Below are 22,251 nucleotides of genomic sequence, written 5' to 3'. Positions count from 1 at the left end.
TCAACAAATGGTTTAAAAAACAACAGTTTCAACCACTTGGAGCAACTGGTTATTCATATGCAAAACAATGAACTTCAACTTAAGTCTCAAATCTTATACAAAAGTTAACTCAACATGGATCATAAACTCAAATGGAAAAACATAAAATTTTAGAAAAAAATAAGAGAAAACCTTCAGGATTTAGTGCTATGCAAAGAGTTCTACTTGACACAAATAGTATAATGCATAAAGTGAAAAACTGATAAATTGAACTTCATCAAATTTTAAAACATTTGTTCTAAAAAAAGACCCTGTGATGCAAAGACAAGCTAAGACAAGCTTTGTGATGCAAAGACAAGCTACAGACTGGGAGAATATATTAGAAAACCATATATCTGACAAAGGACTAGTGTCTAAATTTATAAACAACTCTCAAAACTCAACAGTTAAAAAATAAACAATCTCATTGAAAAATGAGATATACATTTCACCAAAGATGATATACACCTAGCAAGTAAGCAAATGAAAAGATGCTCAACATCGTTAGCCATCAGGGAAATGCAGACTAAAACCATGATAAAATATCACTAAACACCTATGAGAAGGCTAAGACAGAAGCAATGACAACATCAAATTCTGCTGAGAATGCAGAGAAACTGAAAAACGGAATCACTCATACACTGCTGGTGGGACCAAAATGGTAAAGCAACTCTGGCAAACCACTTGACAGTTCTTACAAAACTAAACATAGAACTGCCATATAATCTAGCAATTGTACCCTCGCGCATTTATCTAAGAGTAATAAAAATTTATGTTCATACAAAAATGTACACATAAATGTTTATAGCAACTTTTAAAATAAAAGCCCCAAACTGGAAACAACCCAGATGACCCTCCTTCAATGGGTGAGTGGTTAAACAAGGTATGGTAAATCTATACCATGGAATACTAGTCAGCAATAAAAAGAAACAAAGTATTTATTACAAAACGAAAAACCTGGATGAATTTCCAGGAATTATGATGAGTGAAAAAAAGGTAATCTTAAAAGGTTACATATTATATGAGTCCATTTATATAACAATCTTGAAATGATCAATTGTTGAAATGGAGAACAAATTAGTGATTGGCAGGAGTTAGGGAGGGAGTGAAGATAGTAGGGATGTGGGTGGAGCTATACAAAAGGCAACATGAGCTATTCTCGTGGTGATGGAACTATTCTGTATCCTGGCTGTATCTATGTCAATCTCCTGGTTGTGATACTGTACTATAGTTTTGCAGGATATTATCACTAGAGCAAACTGGGAAAAGGTACAAGGGACCTCCATGTATTATATATTGTATATGAATCTGTAAATCTCTCAAAATGGAAAGCTTAAATAAATAAAAGTGGTACCAATTTACTGAAGACTGGTAAAACAAGGTATAAGAAAAAGTACAACAGTTTAGGTATAAAGCAGTCTATAATACAATCGATAATGCTTTTTTGTTTTGTTTTAACTAAAAATGAAACAAAAACCAATAATAGTTCCAAAAATTAACCTCAGAAAAGTGAACACTATTAAAAAGCAAGGTGAACAAAGAGACTGACCACTATAATTTATAAACCCCATTTCCATTTTCTGTAATATGTATACTGATAATTGCTTCATTCCAATTCACTGATTAATCAGACGTTTCTAATGGATTTTGTTATCAAGGCTTTATGATCTTGGGAGTTACCTCATTCCCTTAAACTGGTAGATAGCTTTTAAAAGGAAATAAATAAAGAGAGAGTGTGTGTGCTTACGTCTTGTATTTAAGTGAATACAGAATATACAAGAAGAGAAAATGATTACGACATAGTATTTCTAATGTATTTTCAGGCTAACAGATTTCCAAGAAAATTAATCATGGGGCCTAGTCATTTTCCACTCTTTTCAAGTGACTTCTCATGCTATACTCAATGTGACAGTAAAACATTAAAAACTAAATCTAGACATAATTTACACCAACATCTGCAAAAGGCTCACTAGTAACTCATGATGAACAACTTCATTGCAGTTGGTCTATACTTTGTACGATACATCATTGCTTTCATTTAAGAGAACTTCAGAAAATTCACAGCAGGTACAAACATCAGATGTTATGAGCACATAAATATTCCTGTTAGTACCTGCTTAAGGTTAGAATTTCCCATCATCCAAAATGCATCTCCAACAAACATAGGATGAAAAGTATACCCAATTACATGTGTTATCCTTTTATAATTTTTCACTAATAAAATGCCTCAAACTGAGGGTAACCAGTATTTATCTTAATACTTTTTCTGGAACTATGAAAAATGAAGAAAAATGTGACACAAATTGTTACAAAAGCTCAATTATTATACAAGATATAGGGTAATACTTTTAAATCTGCTCTTCTAAATGGGATAAGAGTTATCCTAAATTGTAACAATTTAGCAAGTTAAGATTCCATTGTAATAGTACTTAATGTAAGTGCATAATTGCTTATTTTAAACACTAACAAAAATATATCTATGATTGTATACAAGTCAGACAATCATTTATGTTATTTCAATCAACATAAAAATTATTTCCCTGAAATTCAGGGAAGGAAAAATGTATATATCCTTTCTTCCTTTCTCCCCTAGAAGCAAACATATTTCTGCCAAGAAATATATATGTATATAATTTTAAGATCAAAGAATTAAATTTAAATTATATGACATATTATTTGTACTATATAATATGAAATATATATGTATCATGCAATTTAGAGCAACTACTTACAATACTAAGCCCCGACTTCCTAATTATTTCACCACCTTATTAATAGAGAAAATGAGAAATAAAAATCTATATGACATATTATATCCTATAAATTCAAAACAGCATTATACCATTGTCTTCTAATTTATACAGAGAGGAGGATATATTCCGAAAATCACTCTTTTCTGAACTTATTGTTTTAAGGAATGAAACATAATTTTTTTTTTTTTACTTTCAGTACTTGGATTGACAATCATTTCAAATGTTTATGCATCTGCCAGACTTCTTAAAACAGAGTTACTGGTAATTTAACTTTGTTTAGACAATGTAAATAATTGAGGAATAGAGATATTTTCTTCTATTAACAAATATGGTTAGTTGTTACTGTGCATTTGCTTATTTTTTAATAGTCATTCTGGGTTTTTCCTTACAGTTGGGCTATATGCTTTTGTTCCGCACCAGTGCCAGTATACAAGCGTCTAGGGGTAAAAGAAAACTTGCAACCCATTCTAATTTGGTATCTGTAACTTGCTATGTACTTAAAACCAAGATTGTTAATATTTTTGCCAACTAAGACCAAGTTGGAATTGACTAAAATAAAGTAAACTTGCTTTAGTGAATGATCTTTGAAAAAATTAGTTAAGAATCACTTAGGTCAATTATAGGAAATTCTTTTTTCTCTTAATTTCAGGGCATTGGCTATGCTCTGACGTCTGAGGTGGTCAGAAATTTGTCTTCATGATAAGCTAAATAATATACTGTTATTCTATTTAAGTTTTACCGACAAGCACAATCAAAAGGGATACATCCACGGATTTATTATAGGCTAAAGGCTCCACCAAATGTGAGTTTCTTCTTTTTATGACAAATTCTGACATTTATTTAACCTATTTGATCAAGAGTGTTTTCTAAAATTGTTCCACAGAATACCAGTCCTGACAGATGGTCTCCAAAAAGCAGACTCCTTAATCCAATAAGTTTAGAAAATAATGTCAAGTTTATTGAGTTTCACAAATCCTCTGTGCATGTAAGAAACGTGTGTGCGCGTGTGTGTGGGAAACCTATTTGATGAAGTGAATATCCTATAAACCTAACTTTGAAAAACAAGAAGCTGGAAAGAGTAAAGTTGTGGTCAACACAACACTGGGTTCACCAAATCCCAAGTGATTTTCTTCATCATGGGTTTATAAGACTTCATTTCCCTTGCATCTAGGTTGGGGCTACCGTTCTGTATACACAGGCAATCTGTGTTGCTTTGCAGACTAAAAGACAGGAATGTGGGTATAAATTCCTGCATTCTTTTTTCCCTGGAAATGCTGTGTTTAGATAGCATTATCACGAGAGACTGGGTCCCTAAGCAACTCCTTGGAACAGAGCTCCCCACCAACTTGCATTGGAGAGTATAGTGTATCAGACAAAGAATCATTTGTTAATGTTTACTAGCATTAGGGTTAATTTATTACTGCAGTATCATCTAATCTACCTTAAACAATACAATAGTTGAATTTGGAAATAATGAAAGAAACAAAAAGGGAGTATATATAAGACTTAAATTATAGATACTCAGATATTCAGAATTCCTTATTCACTCTTTTATAGGTCTTCATTAAATATAGTTTGCTAGGGTATGGCGTGATAGGTAGGCACTGCTCTAAACTAAGAGAGTGTAGTGATGTAAAACATATAGGGTCCTTACTCTCATGGAACATACACCCTGACTGTAAAGGAAGAAAATGTCCAGTGGGTAAAATGCTCATTAAAAAAAAAAAAAAAAAATGGCACTTTTCCTATTAATTATATTCATAATTTCTGTTCCCCTGCTAAATTTCATTTAAAAAATACTGACATTATGGCAATTATAACAACAAAAAATGAGCCATTAATCATCATTTTTATTAGAATGACAGATCAGATACTAAGTCAAATTCGGATATTTCTTGGTTCTCTTTAGTAATGGAAACCTATCTGAATATAATCATTAAACTATTTCAAAATTTATTTTGGAAAAAAAAAATTCAAGGCAAATAGAAACAAATTTTACCTAATTCTATAAAAATACTACAATCTAAAATTTTCTTTATCACTAACCAAATTCTGTGTATTGATGCAACACTTGTATTAAGATTTTCTTAAATTCACAAAAACATTTTTTTAAAGCTGTACTCCTAGCCATGTTGATGCGTCATTTTCCACCTGTACTGAGAAAAGTAATATGCTTCCTATCATTTATAGGAAATACATTAATATAATGTATTTTATTTTGATCTCTACTTTCAAAAAACAGATCTCCTACAGAGATTCAGAATTTTATAATACACACATGTACTTCTCCTATAATAAAAATGGAACCAATATCTGTAGTGATATCTTTTAAGATGCTGGTTAAATATCTGTGTTATTTTTGAAAATTAACAAATATCAAAGAGAAATAAATCAGCCAAAGTGCTGTCTGCCACGTACTTTATAGTCAAAAAGTACTTTATTCATTGCCAAGTTGAGAAGTACTATATAGGATGGCTTAGAGGAGGACTTATGAAGACATGAATTCAATCAGTCCTCATACATTTTCTATTGGTGTAGAGTGAAATAAGACAATTTTATATAATTTCATAGGAGATCAAACTTTCTGACTAAAAAGTACTTAATTGGTTTAGATTTCCTCACAATTTAAGACAATCGTCATCTTGTATCAACTTAGTAAATAGTGTCCTACCTTCAGTAAATATTATGTGTCCTAACTCTATATAAAGCAAGCTTATTACTATATTTCTTTATTAAATGATAGCCCTTGCTCTGTTTTTTGTTTTTTGCTTTTTTTTTCTCTCTGAAACTCTGTTCAGGTGTCAGTGCTTTTTTATTAAATCTCTTTTTCTTCATCAATTTTCCTGAGCAAAGAAGACACATGATCAGAAACCAGTAAGAATATAATATGGTTAGAAACATTTCATATCTAAGAAAGAGCTAAGTTATAATACAAGAGTTAACTCTATTAAATAATACTAAATCAGTAGAGTGACAAAAAGAAAAGCATTATGAATAGGAATTTAGTTAGTGTTTCAACAACTATCCCCACTCCGCCAGCAAAAAAAAAAAAAAAAAAAAATCCAAGAAGCGTTACTGGCCAACCCAGTATTCAATGCAGAGTATAACAGAACCCAGGTAACCTAAAAGCTTGTTGGTGAGTAATGGAATTCATTAGACATTATATTTATTAGTATTAACAACTTCAGGAAGCAGATGTTAGGTTCTCGAGCATTTTGGTGCATACTGCCTGTAATGAAACAACCCCAAATAGGCATTCCATACCATGTTATTCTGTGTGTTTTAAAAACGTAACTTCCCCCAAGGGCATACAATGCCGTCTGTTATGAATAAGGTTAAAGTATTGAATATATCTCCCTAAAAATATATATATAGGGTGAATGTTGAGTATTAAATTCCATCTAAAATGTACTAATCATTATAATATCAAAATACTTCCAGGGAATTGATAGAGCTTAAAAAACAATGTCTCTGAAAGTCACTCAAAATAATTTATTCTTTCTATTCCTTTTTTAATTTCATCTGATTATGAGGAATTGAAATAGCAGGCATCAAAGTAGTTTAAAAACTGAAGGGCATTAATGAAATATAAGTAACATTATTACATATCAGTTTAGAAAAATTGACTTCAAACACTAGCCTCTGATTTTTAAAACTTTCCAAACAGTAATAATTATTTAACCTTACAATTTAAAATTATTTTCTCTTCTATATATGCTAGCAATTATTAATATTCTATATTAAATGACAATTGTTTATACATGTTATTTATTTTTACTTATTTGTTATTCTTAGGGATACCTTTGTTATTTCTTAAGGTACCTTGAAACCAATGTATTTAGATAATGTTTCAATATATTAAAATAAAATGATGTCAATTATTTAAGTATTTTAATGTCTATGTTCAAAGACACTCCTCAGGTTAATATAGTTTGTTTTTTTTTTCATTTCTAGTATGTGGGAAGATTCTTGTTCATATCCAAATGCCCAACTAAAGCCTAGACCTCAGATTTAAAAACTGGGGAAAATTTTGGTCTTTAAAGACAGAAGTTCAAGAAGTCCAATATTTCCCCTGACTGAAATGGACAGGTTGAAAATATACATATGAAAGACAGACATAATCAAATTCCCATAGGAAAGGGGAGAAAGAATGTTTTTCATACAATACATTGAAAATTCAGTAACTGGACAATATAAACTCCAGAGGGGGGAAAAAACATATATATATATATATATATATCTCAGGTTAAGAAGGGCTTACTTTTATATTAATGTGTGTTCTTTAGTAACTGAATAGGTTAATTATAAGTACTCATATTTTTGAACACTAGAGGGAGTACACAAAAGAAAAAGAAGAAAAAGAAGCCAAATACAAATATTACCTAGTTTTTGAGTGTTTCCCATAATATTGGATCTTTGCAACAAACTGCTTGCTTGTTTCTTATGGACATAGTAGGATGATTAAAATGTATTTAAACAGTGTCCAATTATCACTTTTGTATGTCATTTTCCAGTTAATTTAAAATTTATAATGACTAATGACAAGAAAGGTACACAATGTTCAAAAAGCAGAAAAATAGAGTGAATGCTATAAAAAAAAAAAAGACATACTTTCTCCTCACTGTAGTTTGCACACTTGATTGGAAGAAAGTAGAATTATATCTGATGTGCTTCAAAGAATTTAAAATGACATCCCTGAACCTTAGGGAACAATGGGCACTCTGAAATCAGAGCCAGACTTGTCTGAAGATGAAGGCCTGAAGTTACAGCACATTTAGGTTTTATATAAACAGGATGTCCCTAGAATTTCCATATGGGAGGGATAATATGGGAGCCACTGGTTGGGAGTCAAGAAGGGTCAGGACTTGATGAGTTAATATTTTTTTTAACATTTAGAACTCTGCCTGACACATAGTAAGCATTCAATGTGTTAGCTGTTATGGAGAGATCCTTTGTCCATTTCAAAGAATAAGAATATGGATTGGGTTTAGTGGAATGGGTTTAGTGAGGTTAGCAGATTTCAAAAATCAAAGCAGGGGAAAAAGAGCTCCCTCCAGCCAACCTACAAACTACTACCATATGTAAAGGCAGGAAGATAAGGAGTCCATGCAAAAAGTATTGAAAAAGCATCTACTACATGTTCCTTCTCTGTAACTGGTAGATGGGCAGTGGAAAGTGAAAGGTAACAGTTTGATCTTTGAGAATTTTAATGGAACAAAAGTTGGAAGAGATCCAGTTATTCACAAATTCATTTAATGAGCAACTATCACATGACGGCCACTGCACTGCTCTAGGCACTTGAGATACATAAGGGAATAAAACAAAGGTCACTGACCTCCAGGAGTTGACATTCTAAATGTGGGGAACAAACAAATAAATAATGAATACTAGGAATAAATTGTCTAGTATATCAGAAGCTAATAAGAATTAAGGAAAAGACAAAAGGTGAAATAGGAAAAGAAAGATGGAGAATGCCAGAGTGTATAACAACACGTGGAGTTGACAGAATTAGCTGTGTGGGGGTAACATGTGAGTGAAACTTTAATGAGGTAACAGGGCAGTAGAGTGGAGTTAGCCATAAAAATGTGCATGGCACATTCATTCTTGAAATAGCAAGATTAGTGAGGCTGAAGCAAAGACAGCCAAAGAGAAAGGAAGTGAGCATGAAAACAGGGGTGAAGGGAAATCTGGGACCTCATAACCACTGTGAACACGTTAAGTAAAATGGCAAGTCATTACAGAGATTTGAGAACAATAATGTGATCGAGATTTACGCAGATCACTGAGCTATAAAAAGGGGGCTTAAGGAAGCAAGAGAGAACGGTCAGGAGGTTACTGTAGCAACCAAAATGAGAGAGGATGTTGGCTTGAACCAGTGTGGTAGCTGTGGAGGAGACAAGAATTGGTTAAATTCTACAAATATTTTGAAGGTAGAGCCAACCAGACAGTCTGGTGAATTGTGTATCATGCATGAGGAAAAGGAGTTGATAATGACTCTAACACCATCCATTGACTTGGCAAAGACTGAAAAGGTTAAGTTTTGAGGGAAGGAAAAAATCAACATTCCAGTTTGGACATGGAAAGGTGAAGATGTCTCTTAGACATCCAAGTAGAGATACAGAAAAGACCACTGACCATATAAGTTTAGAAGAAATGTCTGGGCTGGAGACACAAATTTGGAAGTCATGAACCTATAAATGGAATTTAACCTCCAGACTGAATAAAAATACCAGTAAGGGGAGTGTAAATAATTTGTTTAAAAAAAAAAGGATCAAATTTGAGCTCAGACATCTTAGAGGAGAAATAAGCAAAGGTAACTGAGAAAAAAAAATCAGTGAGGTGAGAAAACATGGTATTCTTCAAGCCAAGTGAAGAAAGATTATTAAAGAGACTGTCAAATGCTGATAAATTAAATAAGGTTAGGACTAAAAATTGACCATTTGATTAAATAACAGAGTCACTGACAATCTTGACACAGGCAGTGTAGTGGTTAGAGTGTAGGTCTGATCGGAGTGGGTTTAGGAAAGAATAAGAGGAAATAGGTGATGTCAAGTATAAAACGTAAGATTCTTGGTAAAGGAGAGCTAAGAAGTGGGATAGTAATTTTCAGGAGAAGTGGGATCAAGAAAAGATTTTACTATTTATTTTCAGTTTTATGCTGATGGGAATCATCTGGGGGAGAATGAACAAAAGATGGTATAGCAGAGACAGGTGAGAATTGTTAGTGATTTTCTTGAGTAGATGAGAAAGAAGAGGCTCTCACACACAAGTGTAATTATTGGCTTTTATTCCTTAACAGCTTTAATAAGCATTACTCAGAATTGGATCTTCAAGTTTAAGTTCCTCATCAGATAACAAGAGTAAGACTTTAAAAATGTTGTACTAAAGATTACATGGTAACTAAAAGAGAAAGGCAACTATTTTTTTTTATTTTGCGGTACGCGGGCCTCTCACTGCTGTGGCCTCTCCCGTTGCGGAGCACAGGCTCCGGACGCGCAGGCTCAGCGGCCATGGCTCACGGGCCCAGCCGCTCCGCGGCATGTGGGACCTTCCCGGATTGGGGCACGAACCCACGTCCCCTGCATCGGCAGGCGGACTCTCAACCACTGCACCACCAGGGAAGCCCTATTTTTTTTTTTTTTTTAAGGCACAAACAGGGAGCAATTGTTAAGGAACATAAGCAAATACAACTGAGTGGCATAGTGACCGTAAACATGAGGAATACAGAATTCAAGTTGGGTAAAAATTGTGAGGGTGTCAAGATTGTCTGGGATGGTCTCTGTGTTACTCCCTGAAGGAAGGAGATAAGACCAAACTGAAACAATGGGACTGCGGGATATCGGGCTGTAAGGCTGGGTTTGTTCATTTGACATTTTAAGTATCAGGAGAATAGTGTGTGATCTTTTAAGCAGGGGAGTGGCCTGGAGAAAGCAGTGTATTAAGAAGATTAATCTGGTAGTGTTTAAAGAATGAATTGGCAGAGGAGAACAAGAGACCGGATAGCTCTAAAACATCTTCATGAAATTGATAGCATAGGGATTAGAGAGGTGGCAGTGGGAAGGAAGACAGCCAATCTGAAACCCCCTATTTAGAAGACAATGATTTTATGCTCTTGTTGTACCATGTACTTTTCTTTCATAGCCTTTAACACTCCTTAATAAATATTATTTCTGTTATTATTTGAATAATGTCCTCCCACTAGCATGTAAGTTCTAGATGTCATGGGCCATGTGTGTGTTGCTCAATATTTTTTTTTTATTCCCTAGCACATTGCCTTGCATATAGTAGACATTTTTTTTAAAGTTTTGAATAAGTGTATAATATATTAACGTCTATCAAAGAAGCTTATGAGGAAGGAGAAGAAGGAAAAGAACAAACAATGAAGAAGACAGAGGAGAAGGGAGGAACAAGAAAAGGAAGTATGACAGATGACATAGCAGAGGAAGGAGAGGAAAAGAGATTGTACTGAAGTTAAAAGCATGAAAACAGCAGAGTAACTATGTTGCTGCTGGGAACTGGGGAGCTGGTTCTGGACAACAGTTTAAAGGGAGAAATTTCGGGAGTCCAATTCCACCATTTGCTCTCTATATTAGCTACCCCCTCTGTCTCAGCTCCCTCGTAAGTAGGACAATTATAATGACCTCAAAGGGTGACTGAGAGGATTAAGCAAGTTAACACAGAACAGCTCATGGTACATGTGAGTACTGAACAGATCTTAGTCACATTCATGTTCATCATCATCATCATTGTCACCATCATCATCATGACCATCACTGTATTTCTTCTATAACTTGTGCCACACCACGAAGCAGTGACACCATTCAAACCTCCCGTATCTCTACAGAAATGGAAGAGGCAGGAGAAGCATAAGACAGTTTGATAGATGAGATGAAGAGGACTTCTTTCCAGTAAAGATTGCCACTGACCTCACTCAGGAACTAATGGTGGCAAGAAGACAAGCAGCTCAGCCTCAGCCCATCGTCCCTTCTGAGTTTCCCTTTTTTTCCCCAAATCCTAAAATATACACATGTATACAATTTCCTTGAAATTTTTCAACTTAATCTTTATTTGATTGTGAAAAATAGAAAATAAGATAAAGTAAGTGGTAAGTGAAAGTGAGAAGATATATTTTAAAAGTAGTTTCAGTGAAGGGAAAAAGAAAAGAATCAGGTAAATGTAAGAAAAGGCACAAATAATTTTTTTTAAACAAAAGAAAAGAATACAAGATATAAAAAGAACATAAAGCCCCGGTGCTTGACGGATAAATACCAATAAAAGCTTAAATAAATAAAAAAGGTGGGTTAAGAAAGCAATATTAAGAAATATGTAAGTGACATGGAATAAGAGGGAAAAGCTAGAGCAGTCATTCTCAACTAGGGTGATTCCCCTCACCACCACCCCCAGGGCACATTTGTCAATGTCTAGAAACATTCTTAGTTGTCACACTGACATTTTTAGTTGCTGCTGGCATCTAGGTAGTACATGCCAGGGATGCTCTAAATATCCTACAATGTATAGGACAGCCATCAACAACAAAGAATTATCTGCCCAAAATGTCAATAGAGCCATTTTTGAGAAACCCTGAACTAGACAGAAATTAAAGGTAAAGAGGAAGCGATGGAAGTAGTTCGGATCTGGTCACTCTTACAGCTCAAAATTGCAAAGTCCTTATTTTACTCTGAGTAAGAGTTAAAATTGTTAGACATGTCTCCTTACACATTTTACATTGCCTTAGAGTTACTTCTTGCACTCTACTAGAGGTGAAGTTCATCCTACTACAGGTGACTTTCTTCAAGGGCAGGTCCTTAAGCTTATTCGTGTTGGCATCCTTTATGTTCTTTTGCACAGTATCTTACACATATCAAGAATTCAATAAATCTTTCTTCATTCATGAACTAGTGTCACACAAAAAAATAATAAAATAAAGAAAAATGCTGTTCTGGGACCAGTTTTAATAAGAGAACACGCTTAATTTACAATAAGCTCTGGAAACAAACATTCTATCTTTCCATGTGGTGATGTTCTCTAGCACATATCATAAAAAAAAAAAGTGAGAGTTAACCTTCAGACACAAGAGCATTCTACAGTTTCAGATTAGTGAAATGTGTGTGTGTATGTATATATATACATACACACACACATATAGATATACTCCTACCCCACTTTGAGATAGATTACATCTACCAGAGTCCCTCTAAGAGAAGTAAATTGTTGATAAACTGCCCATTTGCTCCTGGAATAAAAACCATCAATTTATAGCCATCAGTATTTCTTTTTTCCTTTTTTGTAGGGTCAGGACTTATGATCTTGAAAATTATGGAGATGGGTCTCAAACAACTAGCTGATTTTTTTTTAAATCAATCACTTGTTTTGTCTCTTCACCTGAATTATTCTCACCCACTCAAGATTCCCTAAACATCTGCAAAAACTTATGTCTTTATGAGCTTTTGTTCCACGGGAAATACCCACAATTCTGTCATACTTTCGAAGTGCTCTGTGACATGGGGGAAAAAATTAGGAACTACTGCCTCTAGAAGACAGCTAAATTGACCAACACATATTTTTTAACCTGGCATTTTTTTGTCACATGAACATAGTTCAAAATCTTAGGACAAGATATGATATTATGAAAGAAGCCAACAAACAACAGTAAATCTGTTAGCTTTTGGACAGTGCTACAAAAGAGAACCTGTTAGAAATTGTCAAATTTGCTTTCTCCAGACAAGTATGGTACATGCTATCTGTAGCTGAAACTCTATTTATAATGAGTCAAACAACATAATAACTGACTCATTGGGCATAGGTATATAATTTGACTGACTTCAATTATTGTACAAGTAAACATTTATCTCAAACATCAACCTGAAGTAACATTTGCAAAGCAGAAGAAGGAAAAACAATGATCGTAAATGTAAGTTCTGTCCTAACAATGTTAATGTTTCTTAACTAAAGCGAGGCCTGAAATTCAATTCCTTTGGAATCCTCACATCCGTCCATTCTCAAAAATACAAATAGCTTGTGCCACATAAGGCAACATCTGTTCCAAGTTGACAGGCCACCTTGTGAACCTACTTTGATGTGGACATTACCTAGACATGCCTAGTTTCTTGTTTCAGTTGATATTATTTTCTGGCTCTTATTTAGAGCTGAAGCAGCTTTGACTTTGGTTTCCCAGGTCTAAGAAATCTTAATTTCGAGCAGTTCTTCCTAATGAACTAACTTTTAGTATAATAAAAACACTTCTATTCATATTATACTATATAAAAAACGACAGGATTTTAGAGTAAGGTCATTTCTTTTTTCCCTTATATGTGAGGGGAAGAGGGGGTGGCTTAAAATTGGTAGCACTAAAATTAACATGCGAAATCTAACCATAAAGATACATTTGGCATTGCTAGCCAGCTCAATAATTTGGGGCCTGGTAAATATTCAACAAGCTTCTCTATTCATCTTCACAGCAGAAAGTGAAACAACTGTCAAACCCCAAACATATCAGAAAACTTAAGGACAGTACCTCCCTTCCAAGGCAATTTGATAACAAAAGAGAATAAAAGTTTCCCAAATTCTTTTAAATTCATTTGAAACTGCTCTATACAATGCTAGACATCAGCAAGCACCCATATTAGTTGTTCCTTTATTTTCTAAGTCATAATATAAAAAACAAAATGTCATATTTTTCTTAAAGTTTTTGTTGAAGAATAAATAGGTCAAAAGTAATTCACTGCAGTACCTATTTATTCAGAAGATGAAAACTGCAATGTCTAGTTAACTCACTATTAATTTTGCCTCAATACTGGTGCCCAAAACTGAGTACAACCCACAAAAACAATGACTGTTACCACAAAGAAATAATATACTCACAATAAGACTTAAAAGTTTTATTAGCTTCACTAGAAATTTAAGAAGATGGGTCCACACATATACAGACGCTGGGAGTAAAAAACTTGTGAAAAACTCCCTGGAAGATAGTTTGGCAAGTTGGATTGAAAACTTTCGCACCCTTGATTTCTAAGCAATTGGGGGAAAAAAATAGGAAGATCCGTAGAACTTAGTGGTTAAATGCCTAGGCTGTAGCACTAAAATGCCTAGCACTGAAGCCTCACTCACAAGTAAGGGACGTTGGCAAGTGACTTTACATCTCTGGCCTCTATTTTCTTATCTGTAAAATAGAGTAACAATAGTACCTTCCTCATATGTCTGTTTTGAGAATTAGAAGACCTAATATTAAGAAATATACTTAGAATAGTATCAGGCAGATAGTAAAAATCTATCTGTCTTAGCTATTTTTATTGTCAAAGCTGTTCTTTTAGTGATACTTAACAACCACAAAAATTTGTTAATAAATAGAATGTCGAACATTAGGGGCATGATAAAGTAACGTATAACAGATCTATATAATGGTTATGATCTAATAGTATTCCAGAAAGCAGAAAACATCACTGTATATAACTTCATAATCTTACATGACTTTGTCTATATTAAAAACATGCATACAAAAAGATGGAAAGAAAATATAGCAAAATTCACAATCTATCTATTTACGTGTGGCATTAAAGATAATTTTTATGTTCTCCTTTCTAATTTTTTTATTTTTCCAAACTTTTTATATTATTCATATACTGTATTACTTATGAAATATCTTCTTTAACAAACTAGTATCCTTAGGATTTGAAGGAAGGATGAATATGTGGAGCACAGAGGATATTTAGGGCATGAAAATACTCTGTAGGACACCATAATGATAGATATATATCATTACATATTTGTCCAAAGTCACAAAATGTCCAACATCAAGTGTAAACCCTAACATAAACTATGGACATTGGATGATAATGATGTGTCAATGTAGATCCATCAGTTGTACCAAATGTACCAATATGGTGGGGGATGTTGATAATGGGGGATGCTACACATGTATGGGGACAGGGTGTATAAGGGAATCTCTGTACCTCTCCCTCGATTTTGCTGTGAACCTAAAACTGCCCCCCCAAATAAAATCTTAATAAAATACACAAATAAATTTTAAAGGAAAATATAGTACCTTTCATTGTTTACCAATCTTTTATTTTCAACTTAATGTCAGTTATGCACATTTTAATCAGAAATGGGTTGGCATATTATTGGAATTTTTCCCCTCTAATTTTCAAAAATTGTCCATGATATTTTTTATGAACTAGTTCTACAGAAGCTCTGTAGTTTAATTTGTGTGGGAAAATATGTTTTACTGAAACTTACATTTCTATCTCTTTTCCTACATTTTGATTTAATTACCTGAGATCCTCAGAGCAGTAAGGGTGGAAAAAACATAATCCAAGTAACAATGAAACTATTACATTGGTTTTATTATCTATTACTTCACTATTGCCTGAAGCACACTGTCTATTTATTACTTTAATTCTGCTCGAATTTCTTATCAGTTAATTCTCTGAGTCTTGAATGGTTTAATGCATTGGAAATAGAGAGACAGTAAAGGATGGTTATTGGTTATTTTTATTTTCTCAGAACCATGCTGCTCTTTTAATAACATGCTAAGCCATCATGCTTAAGAAAAGAAAAACTAAAGACCATTTTAGCAGTTGGTAATATACTTCAGTTTGAGAGGGTAGACTGTTGTAGAGAGTAGTAAAACTACAGCTATTGCTACAAATTAATCATCTGTGAAATCTCACTCATTCATGACTTTAGAATTTAGAAAATACTCCAGACATTATTCTCTGTAATTTGTTCAAGTAATGAATTTTATATGCATGGATTCATTAACCGAAAAATATTTGGTAGGATTTCCTAGATCAATAAACTAAAGCACTTCAAGTGGATAAGCCATTAAAAAAGAGAAAAAACATTTTAAAACAAAAATATTTTGCAGATAATTGTTAGTGCTATTAATTCTGTTTTCATCAGCCCCCAAATGGATCATTTCCTATGGGTTTTCAAACTTTTCAAAATTAAACTTAATTTTAATTTATTTCTATTTATGACATTATAAGAGAAACATTGAGTGCTTTCCAATCCATAGTCACAAAGCTGACAAAACCTTCCTACTCATGGAGTCCAATCAGTCAGTGATCCCAGAGCAGACAGAACAACTCAGCTTCACTGGTTTCTCCATAATGGTCATGTCTACTCACAGGGCTTAGCAATATATATATATATATATATATATATATATATATATATATATATATATATATATATACACACACACACACACACACACACACATACATATGTATATATATACATACACACACACACATATAGTTAACTCATATAATAGTCTTGTTACTTAAAATCGTAAAATGAAACAGTCTAAACTAAACAAGAATCCAGCTAAAGCAGCAATGAATTTTGTTTCCAAGTAGAAGCCTATTTATTATATATGCCAATCACTCCCTAAGCAACAAGATCTATGACCCTATATTAACACCAACATTTGATGCACAAGTTTACCAGTGAGATCTCCACAAAAGAACAGGCAAATTGATACCAAGAGAGGTCAGCTTATTTGAGAACTCTCTTTAAAAAGCAATAGCTCTTTTTTTCTGCGTTACTTCAAAGAAAAAGGATTGCCCCAGAAATGGCTAATTTTATCCCTAAAACTCTAGAGTTGAACCACTATATTTTTTCTTCTTTTTCAACGTGTAGAAAAAAGCAACATGGATTAATCTTGTACTCCAATGCTATTTCCTCTTAATTGCTTCTCCTTTCTACCTTTTCAAATCTTATCCACATCTCAAAGACCCCAAATTTTCCTTTTTGGCTTTTCATTCTCCCTAAGGACGTGGCCTTCATGAAAATCTCCACTGTTTAATCGTAACACTTGGATATGTGATCTCTTGTATATGGCACTGACCCATTTGTATTAATCATGACAATCTGAATAAATCATAAGTTTCTTAAAATTCATATCTTACCATCTTTTTTAAGTTTCTACTACCCTTTTCGCCAAAGTCTTACTACTAAGTACATACCAAGTATCAGTTTATAAATCTATATATACTCATTCTTATTCTCAATTCTGTTTTCTTAGATCACAGTGAGAGTGGTGGTCACGAAAAGTAGTAATGCCTTTTTACACTATTGATGTTCAAAGACAGGATAAATATATCCCAACCTATTCTTTGAGTTCACTGAGACCAGAAACTCCAAATTATTCATCTTGGTAGCAATAAAAAGGTAATATAGTATTTGGCACACAATAGATGCTGAATAAATATGTTGAATTATACTTAAGGCTTTTCCATTATAGTACAGAAGACCCAGAAACCCATATTATTTCTGAAAAGTCAAGTAATTTGAGGTTTTACTAAATTCTGAGGGCAGAATAAATCTGCCCCTAGACTTTCTAGAAATCCTGTTCTTCTTCTTCTAATATACAATCTACTTATAATTAAGCAATAATAATTAATCATAAAAGATACCAATAATAATAGAATTTTGTTACTCATTGTTTTTTATTTTTTTGTTCATCAGTAATTTATTTATTTATTTACTTATTTATTTTTGGCTGCGTTGGGTCTTCGTTGCTGTGCACAGGCTTTCTCTAGTTGTGGCGAGCGGGGTCTACTCTTTGTTGTGGTGCGTGGGCTTCTCATTGCGGTGGCTTCTCTTGTTGTGGAGCACGGGCTCTAGACGCGCGGGCTTCAGTAGTTGTGGCACGTGGGCTCAGTAGTTGTGGCTCGCGAGCTCTAGAGAGCAGGGTCAGTAGTTGTGGCACACAGGCTTAATTACTCTGCGGCATGTGGGATCTTCCTGGACCGGGGCTCGAACCCATGTCTCCTGCATTGGCAGGCGGATTCTCAACCACTGTGTCACCAGGGAAGTCCCTGTTACTAATTGTTAAAGAGTTCCAAGCAGCTACTATTATGTTGGAATCTATCCCACTACCTGAATTTTCAGATGACTGAAGTCCAGAAAACTTCTAAAGAGAAAATAAATTTCAAAATAACCTCAAACAGAAGTCTAATATTGGGGCTTCCCTGGTGGCGCAGTGGTTGAGAGTCCGCCTTCAGATGCAGGGGACACGGGTTCGTGCCCCGGTCCGGGAAGATCCCACATGCCGCAGAGCGGCTAGGCCCGTGAGCCATAGCCGCTGAGCCTGCGCGTAGGGAGCCTGTGCTCCGCAACGGGAGGGGCCACAGCAGTGAGAGGCCCGCGTACTACAAAAAAAAAAAAAAAAAAAAAAAAAAAGCCTAATATTGTTGGTGCAGACTTTATGCAAAAATAAAGGACAAAATATTCAGAATTCCACATTTTAGTTAGAATGAAAAAGGCAGATATGGGGACATATGTATAACTGATTCACTTTGTTATAAAGCAGAAACGAACACACCATTGTAAAGCAATTATACTCCAATAAAGATTTAAAAAAAAAAAAAAGGCAGGGATAAAACAAATACCATATGGCAAATGATATAGTGATGCAGTCATAATCACTTTCTTATTTCTAATTTCTGTTCCAAATTAATAACAGCTCTATGCTAACTTATATTAAAATATATTATGGCATAAACACATACCATTGCCAATAAAGGAATTAGAATTCAAAATATAACCGTTTATATTTAGTATATACCAATAATAAGCTGCCAGAATAGTGAATGTAACAATTAATGAATAGTGACATTTATATTTACAAGTCATAGGTGTAGGCACCAACAGGTTTGTGATTTACAAAGTTTTCAGTTACTCCTCCATTCAAAATTACATCAAAAACAGGTTCAGTCATGTGTGCAATATTATCTTAAAAAGATAAATGCTGGACAACTGCAAGATGTCATAGGTTAAACATGCCCTATAAATATTTTGTTCTTGAAATAACTATCTCTCCTATTACATAAATGGCCAGTGTTTTGAGATTCAGATATAGTATCCACAACTCCATGTGCAAACCTAGGATGATGATATCCTCACAAAAGTAATTAATAATCACATCAAATCATTTATCATTCATAAATTCCACTCTCAGGGGTGAAATTTTTAGCCAGACAGGGCCTGGCACCCAGTCAAAGCTTACAAAGCATCAAGATAAAATTTTATCTATAGATCTGTCTAGAAGACAGATCTTTTCATTTACTTGGTTTTATATTACCTATGCTTTTCTATTCCTTTTATAAACTGTTTGTTTGTTTTTTCCCTAATAAAAATCCTCAAGCAAATGAAAACAGAAAGAGTGAAAGGGAGAGAGATTCACAGACTCCCTGAAACACTTCTTCGTGATTCTAACCAAGAGCTACAGCGAGGTTAAAAGTTTCACTATAGATCTACCTGGTCTCCAAACATCTACAGAATAATGATGCAAAGCAGAACTAGGACCATGTGCAGTTTCTTGTCATTTATTGTCTAAAATAAGGAGTGGGGTGATACATTGTAACATAAGAAGTATGTGCCCATAGATGCGGAGTTTTGATTGACTACCTTTCTCTTAATCTCAGCCTCCACGCTGAAGCAGTAAATACGTTTCTGTGCTGATGTAGGTTTCCCACATTCCCCATCTTAGAAACCTCAACAACCGTAAAGCACAATTCTGCCAAAAGGAACTTGCCCAAATTTGTTCGTTTTTTAAAACGCCATCATGTTTCGGGTGAAAATACAGCCTGCTAAAGATGTCAAATAAAAGGATAACAAAGAAACAAACAGCATCTTTAGACTTGAATTTCTATGCATAACCTCACCATCTGTCAACCAGTTGTGAAACAATGATCCTAGAGAAGCCCTGAAACACGAACAAGTTTCCTCCTCGCATCTATCATCTGTATCAATCTCCGCTCTCAGGACCTCAGTAGTAATTATGTTCTGCCAGTGGAGCAACCTACAAGAATGGCATTTGCCATTTGCAAACCAAACCCTGCCGATGAATGGGTCATTTTAACAGACTTGTACTTGGTAAGAAACGCGGAGTTCAGTTCACAGAGGTAACGGGGAGAGGGGGAGAAAGAAGGAGGGCTCTATCCTCACATTTGGATTGGAAATTGGACAGAGGAGGTAGGTCTCTAGAGGCCAGCCATCCAAACGACCCTCAATCTCTTCCCTCCTGGCCTTTGAAACAGGATTATAATTTTGGACCTAGACTACGCCCCACCCCTTCCCTTCCCACTACGGCCACCACCTTCGAAGTTACAGTGTCAGCTCTCCTGCAACTGGGGGTGCGGACTCCCTGGCGGAGAACAGCACCAGGCACCCAGTCAGTAGCGGAACACTGGGCTGGGACTCTGCCACCAGCTCCGAGACGCCACCCGCGGGCTCGCGGGAGACCCCACCCCTCCCAACCCTGCCCTCGCCCCCGCCTGGAGCTGCAGCCTGAGTTACGCATCCTCAGCCTTGACACTGCCTCCGCTTCTTTCTATCCGCATCAACGCTGGTGGGGGTGGGAGGGCAGAAGTAAAATGGGGGTTGGGGGGGCGACAAAGAAACACAACAGTCCTGGTTCCCAAGAGCCAGGACTCAAGTGGCAAGACGCTGGTGCACGCACACCAAACACACACACACACACACAATCACGGACGCACTCACCGACGCGCCCTGCGCCCCAGGTTCTATGCCAACGGCGACAAGATAGGAGGAAGAAAGGAGGTGGGGTGGCGAGAAGGCCCGGAGTTACTGGGAGGGACATTCCGAGGAGAGCAGGGGATGCCTCAGAAACTGCGAAAGTGAGAAAGTCCCAGACCCCCTTTACATCCCCAAGTCTGGGTTCTCCTGCCAGCAGCCCCGGGTCGCCTTCCTTCCAGCTGGGCTCGGGAACCGGGGAGGGGGGGCCGGAGCCGAGCTTCTCCCAGGCTGCCCTCTCGGGCCTGGCCCAGGGCCCGGAACCCGGCCCCCTTTCAGCCCCAGCCTGGGGAGGCTGCCAGGCTAGGAGAGACTTGCCCGCGGACTCTGGGGGAGCAAGAGGGCAGGAGAGAAGCATCTTGCACTATGCGGCCGGTTGCTGGTTTCTTCCTCTGTCGACACACCCCCAGTGAATCCCCTTCCCCAACACACACACACACACACACACACACACACACACACACACACACACACACAGATACACGCGTGTTCACCCCTCTCACCATCCCAGGTGCATCGATTAAAACACTAGTTGATTTCTTCCTGATTAGAAAAAAAAAGAAAGTGCAACAACTCTTCTCAGGAGTCGCCGGAGGAAAGAAAGTCCGTCTGCAGGCGTCTTTCTATAGTTTCCCTTGAGTTAAGAAATCTGGCGGTCCCCAGTGAAAACGGGACCGGGAACCCCAGCGGGTGAAAGGCGACGAACTCCTTCCCCACGCCCCGCACCTCTCACCTCCTTAAGTTCCTTGGCCACGTCCTTCAGGTCGCCCAGGACTAATTCCAGATCCTCCACGATGATCTTGATCTGTTCCTTCACCTTGGTTTTGGAGGCTGCCGGCGGTCCCTCGGCTGGAGAGGACGAGGAGGGGGTCCCCTTGGACTTGGCTGACATTCTTTGGGGGCAAGCGAGGCAGGTCAGCACAGGCGGGCGAGCGGAGGCTGCTGCGCGCCCCGGTCCCTGGCGCCGCGGCGGCAGCTGCCGCCCCAGTCCCCCCACATCTTGGACGCTCCCCGGGTAGCGGCGGGTGGCTGCGCTCGGCGCTCGGCCGGGTGGCCGCACTGTGGTGCTGCCATCAACTCTCCGAGACGCGGCGCTCGGCGCGGGGCTGCAGACGGGCGAACAGCGCGCCTGCGCCTCCTCCCGCCGCCGCCCGCCGCTCGCGCGCACACAGGCGCTCGCTCCCCGCCCGCGGAGAGGGGCGCCTGGCCGCCGGTCTCTGGCTGTCTGCTGCAGTCCCCGCGGCACGTGCCTCCGGGATCTCTCCCAGAACACCTGGCGTCAGGGAGCCGAGAGATAAGTTCGTGTCCTGCCCACCCTCTCGTCTTGTTACTGAAATGCCCTCATCATCATATCCTGCTGGATGTCTTGTCACAACCAGCTTAGATTCCTTCTGTTTCACCCACCAGTAGAGACCCGGATCCCCACCACACTTTC

General features: G+C 36.7%; 1 protein-coding gene across 1 annotated transcript in view; it reads right to left on the bottom strand.

Moving 5' to 3' along the window:
• Nucleotides 1-21,708, bottom strand: part of PRR16 (proline rich 16) — a 169,078-nt gene extending 147,370 nt beyond the window's left edge. Inside the window, exon 1 of the mRNA XM_065875472.1 lies at nt 21,550-21,708. Within this exon, the coding sequence (XP_065731544.1) occupies nt 21,550-21,708 (159 nt within the window). The remainder of the gene's footprint in view (nt 1-21,549) is intronic.
• Between the last annotated feature and the right edge of the window lie 543 nt (nt 21,709-22,251).

This window comes from Phocoena phocoena, chromosome 3 (assembly GCF_963924675.1).
Source record: "Phocoena phocoena chromosome 3, mPhoPho1.1, whole genome shotgun sequence".
NCBI classification, from domain to species: domain Eukaryota; kingdom Metazoa; phylum Chordata; class Mammalia; order Artiodactyla; family Phocoenidae; genus Phocoena; species Phocoena phocoena.
This window is presented reverse-complemented; position numbering and strand designations above follow the sequence as displayed.